The 5,117-nt window shown below is 42.5% G+C and overlaps 2 protein-coding genes across 2 annotated transcripts; one reads left to right on the top strand and one right to left on the bottom strand.

Moving 5' to 3' along the window:
• Positions 1 to 189: 189 nt before the first annotated feature.
• On the top strand, positions 190 to 1,997 carry MED31 (mediator complex subunit 31; the record flags this gene model as incomplete). The annotated part of the gene is made up of 3 exons (XM_031059762.1): positions 190 to 271; positions 783 to 879; positions 1,612 to 1,997. Coding segments are annotated over 3 exons (372 nt in total), but the record flags the coding sequence as incomplete, so codon positions are not given.
• A 964-nt stretch (positions 1,998 to 2,961) lies between these two features.
• On the bottom strand, positions 2,962 to 5,115 carry TXNDC17 (thioredoxin domain containing 17; the record flags this gene model as incomplete). The annotated part of the gene is made up of 4 exons (XM_031059820.1): positions 2,962 to 3,259; positions 3,851 to 3,926; positions 4,195 to 4,276; positions 4,995 to 5,115. Coding segments are annotated over 4 exons (348 nt in total), but the record flags the coding sequence as incomplete, so codon positions are not given.
• Between the last annotated feature and the right edge of the window lie 2 nt (positions 5,116 to 5,117).

Raw genomic sequence — 5,117 nt, 5'->3', positions numbered from 1 at the left:
CGCTGGGGCCCTTTGCAGCCCGCGGCCCCGCAGGCCCCTCCCGTGCTTGCCCTGGCCGGGCCGGCCCGCGTACCGGGCCCTTCGCTGCCGTTCGACCACCCCGGCCCGCTTTGCTCCCGGGTGGCACAGCGACTGGGATTACTTTCAATCTATTGTGTGGGTCCAATTCCTACTGGTTTTTTTCTTTAATCAGATGATACAGGAAATCGACTTCGATTCCAGTTGGAGCTGGAGTTTGTTCAATGTCTGGCAAATCCAAATTACCTCAACTGTGAGTACTTAAATACAGGACCCGGACGAGTTAACATAGCGTATTAATGTTTATTGTTACTGGTAATTTGAGAGAGAACTAAACAAACAAAAGGATTATTCACATCATAAAAGTAGTCTGTAAAGAAGAAAATAACAAGTTCCAGTCTGTTATTTAAAAGTAATGTCAAGTTAACAGCATTCCTTTATCTGAAAACAGAATTTTACTAATGTGAATAGTTTTAGGTACTGTACATAGCTCATTGCTAATTTTGATGCTGCAGTCAAATTTTCTTGTTTCAAAAAGCTGTTCCATTCAATGAAAGATGCAAACTGTAAGGGAAATGAGACCAATCTATTATTTTGTTGACATAAAAATCTTATATTGCTCTGTGGTTTTTTAACTTGCTAAATATAAATTATTGAAATTTGATTGTAATGAGAAAGTTCTGACTTCGTGATTTTTTTTCAAGTGTGCTGATATTTTACACCCATCTGTAACTGTCAATTCCATATTTGTCATTTTATTTCAGTTCTTGCACAAAGAGGCTACTTCAAAGATAAAGCTTTTGTAAATTATCTTAAATATTTACTTTATTGGAAAGAACCTGAATATGCAAAATACCTAAAGTAAGTGCTAAATTTCCTTAAGTTTCTGCATTTTAATATTTGCCATTGACCTCATTTTACACATTGTACAGCACCACGTTCGGATTTCATTTCTGCCTGTAACATTACTTTTGTCCTCCCCGCAGCATAGATTATGCAAGATCATGGTTATATGCAGTGTAGATTTTCTTGTTTCCAATACTCCATATGTAGCAGCAATGGGCAAAATTATAAAGAATTCATGAGTTTTGCATAGAATCTTCCTTTAAAGCCTTAATCTGCACTTTCAATGAGTTTAAAATCAAACTATTGAACATTAGGGTAAAAAAGCAGTTAAGTGAATTTTAAGATCAGTTTTGCATTATTGATGCTTACATGAGGCAAACGGTGATTTTGTGTTTTTGCAAGTGTGCAAATTCCTTCTGTTTTTGGGAAAATGGTTTCGGTCATCTTTAATTGGGCTCTGGAAGCAGGCCTTGTAAAGCCTGTTGGATGGATGGATTTGGCCTATCAAACCAAGCCATTGGGGAAGATACTCTAAGGCGGCAGGAATGTGCATTTATTACTGGGATTGGATTCCTTGTTTCCTGGCCTGATGCTGCAGTTACCAAGTCACAGTGTGCATGCTGAAGTGGTTTCACACTTGGGTAAAGACGCACGAGTCAAAACTAATGACCAACAGAAGTACTGGAGACTTTAGATTTAGTGTCCCTTGTAAAAACCTGTATTAAAGCATGTTTATTTTTAACCCAGGTATCCTCAATGTTTGCATATGCTAGAGCTGCTCCAGTATGAACATTTCCGCAAAGAACTGGTCAATGCTCAGTGTGCCAAATTTATTGATGAGCAACAGATCCTCCACTGGCAGCACTATTCCCGGAAAAGGATGCGCCTCCAGCAGGCACTGGCTGAGCAGCAGCAACAAAACAACACCTCTGTAAAATGAAAAGCACACGCAGTAGTGGTGATGAGGTGTACTTTGTGTTAGTGAAGTATTTACAGGAGATGAATTAACACTTTTGCAAGTTTGGCTCTGGGTGTGTGTCCCTTTTATTTGAATTTATCAAGTGACTGGGGTTTTTGTTTCATCAACTCTTTTGAAGACTAATAAACACCTGCAATTTATTTTATAACATGGACAATTTTGTAAGAGCTTTACTACCATAGTTATTGATTCCTCTTGATTTTGAAAACAAAATCTAGATTTGTTATTTACTGTCTACAAAGAAATGTAGCTCATGTAGCTCTAAAGGTTGTTCCTAGGAAGCCTTTTCCCTGGAGAATAATGATGTGTCTCAAAGTGTACTGAGAACTCCTTCCTACTTACAGCTCTGGGACAAGCAAAGGTGAAGTGATGATAAAGTCAAAACTGTGCAGTTTTTCCTTGAAACCAAGCTGAGCTATTACTTATCACTTCTGTTTCCCTGGCAGTCATTGTTGATGGAAGTTATTTTTCCTTACAGCATGTGGCACAGATAGAAATCAGAGTGTACAGGGTGAGGTCTGGGGAGCAGAGCAGAGATAGGTGCTGATAAACTCTGCAGGATAGAGAAAGAAACAAGCCGTAGCTGTCTCTGTTCAACTCAGCTTCCTTGAATCTTGGCCTCTGCCCGTGCAGCAGTGGCTGCTCTGGAGTCTCTTTACACTCCATGTAACAAGAACAGGGTGTGCAGGAAACATGCCATTGCTTGGAGTATTGGAGAAGCACTTGCCATTTATTCCTGTATAGGTTTTTATTCTAAGAACATAGCTCTTGGCAGCTGCCAGGGTTTTAATTTTCATATTTTTAGACTGTATTTCTGGTGCATTCATGTTGTATTTCCTGTCCTTGTAGGAACAGGTACTCCCAACTTAACCATTAACATGTGATCAGTGACATTACAGCTGCCAGCCATCACATTATCACACTTGGACTGAACAGATAAGTCATTAAACATCTTTGGCATTGAAAATTTATCTTAACAGTTTCAGTAATTATGTGGTCAGGCTTAGGAAGGAGGTCTTTCTGTTCCTCCCCTTCCTTCTTACTCACTGTAAGTGTAACTTGTAGTTACACTTCGGTAAGTGCAAGCTAATCGGAGTTTCTAACATGAGCTCAGCTCCTTTGAAAAGAGGTTGTTCACAAACTCAAGTTTATTTGGACATGAAAGGAAAGATACAGTTTTTCTTGTAAGATTTTAGTGTAATGTTTGGACCCAGAATTTCAGGACATTTATCTTAACTAGTCCAAAGTAATTAATCATTAAAGTTTTAACAAAGGTCAGTGATTCCTTGAAAGGACAGTGCAGTAGTTGAGACTACCATCTTCATCAATGATTGACTAGTGAGGCCTTTAGTCTTCAGTAAACAACATACGCACAAGCTCTGATTTAAAACATTCTTCTTCAACCAGCTTCTGAGGCTGAAAGAAAAAAGTTCATAATTAAAAAACCTGTTCTAGCTGAGAGCCATTTGTACATACTAACATTAGCCACATCCAGCAACTTTGGCCTGGGGAGTAAGGTAGTGGGGGTGGAACAAGAAAGGTAACTACAACTAAAACATTCCTGAGGGTTCTCTGGCCTTGGAAGAGGCATTTCTAAGAAAGTAACTGCTAATTTAACTAACATGTACAAGTTACAACTTGAGCTGCAGTCTGAGCGGAGTGCTTGGAACTTGTTTCACTCCTGTAGCTCAGTGTTTGGAATTTTCAAAAGTTGAGGAGCTGCAAATCAGGAACAGTAACAATATGTAGCTAAGAAGTTTCTCAACCCCTCAAGCACTATGAGGCAAGTGCACATATTCCCTTTACTGCATGTTTACTATAGACATTACACAATAAGCAGAATGGTTCTCTCTTGAGGAACTGGGAGCAGAAGCGATGTTTAGAATTCTCTGGTCTCCTTCAGCAAGAGAGGGTTCTCAGAGAATACAAGTGACTAATTCGTTCAGCCCTAAATTCCTGACAGGTCCCCATCTCAATGCCTGTAGATTCAGAACATTAATCACTTACTGTGCCATATTTAAGTAGTGTAGGCACTCCTGTTAGTTTCAGATTCCTCCTGAATTCATTGTTGGGATCCTTCCAGCTGTTCAGAAAGAAGGGGTTAAGCACAGCTTGTAGAGAGGCATTTTGAAGTTAAAATAGCTTCAAAATTATTCAAAGGCCTTTGCCTCACACCTTCCCAATGCCCTTCTCAAAACAAGCATGCAGACAGATTATGTCAGAGATAGTGAGGACCTCAAAAAATGATTGACTCTTTACAGAAAAGGACAGCTCAGTTTTTTCAACAGATTAACCACCAGTCCACCAAAAGAACAAAGTAATCCCATTTGTCAGCATTCAAAGGTACTTACTAGGCTCTATCTCCAACTAGACAGTAGATGAAAACTGACTCATCAGGCAGGTTATGAAGTTCCTTCCTCACAATTGGCTCAGCTAGAAAATAATTTTTAAAATCTGTTAGTACTAAATACTCGTGCTACAGAATCACATGGATTAACTTGGACCGGCAAGGCTACTAATTAATGTTTTGTCTGCTTTAGTTAGAGATCGATATTTCGTTGCACCTGGCTATCCACAAGTTTTTCAGAGTTTATTACATGCTTGAACGCTGACTGGACTTGTGTTGGAGTAAAGGCCAATTTCTTCTCTAACACGAAGAGAAACACTCGTTCTGTCCTGTCCTGGGTGTGGTAGCCCAGCACAGCGCCCTTCTGCAGGGTGACGGTTGCACCTTCAGACGTGCTCAGACACGTAAAGCCCTGCGGTTCAGTGCCGTGATTTCTCAGAAGGAAATACTGCAGCTGGACACGGTCGGGGAAGGCATCGCTGCGCCTCGACACGTGCAGCATAGGTGAAGCTGACGGCAGGAGTCAGGTCTGTCTGTCTGTCTGTCTGTCTGCTGGGCCGTGTTAGCAGCCTTCGCGAAAAGCCCGCGCCGTTCCCTGTGCGCAGCCAAAGGGGCAGCGCGGCAGCTGCGGCTCACAGCCCGCTCAGCCCGTTCAGCTCACCAGGGGAACCTGCGCCTGGAGCCTGGATCTGGGGCTGCTGTGCCCGCCCGGCATTTCCCGGAAAGGAACCCGAGGCCTTTCCGGCTTCCTCAGGACCGACAAGCCCCATGCCCCAGGCAGGGCGCTCCCCCCATGCGCCTCACCCGTCACGCAGTCGGGACACCAGCTCCTGCCCTCAGCGTCCTTATCGCCGCAGAAGAGCGCGAAGATGGGCCGGCCGTGGTAGCTCTGCGCCGTCCGCACGAACTCGGGGTACCCGCGGACCT

This window comes from Geospiza fortis, unplaced genomic scaffold, assembly GCF_000277835.1.
Source record: "Geospiza fortis unplaced genomic scaffold, GeoFor_1.0 scaffold538, whole genome shotgun sequence".
In the NCBI taxonomy this organism is placed as follows: domain Eukaryota; kingdom Metazoa; phylum Chordata; class Aves; order Passeriformes; family Thraupidae; genus Geospiza; species Geospiza fortis.
The sequence above is the reverse complement of the archived record's forward strand: the minus strand, read 5'-3'. Positions and strand labels throughout refer to the sequence as shown.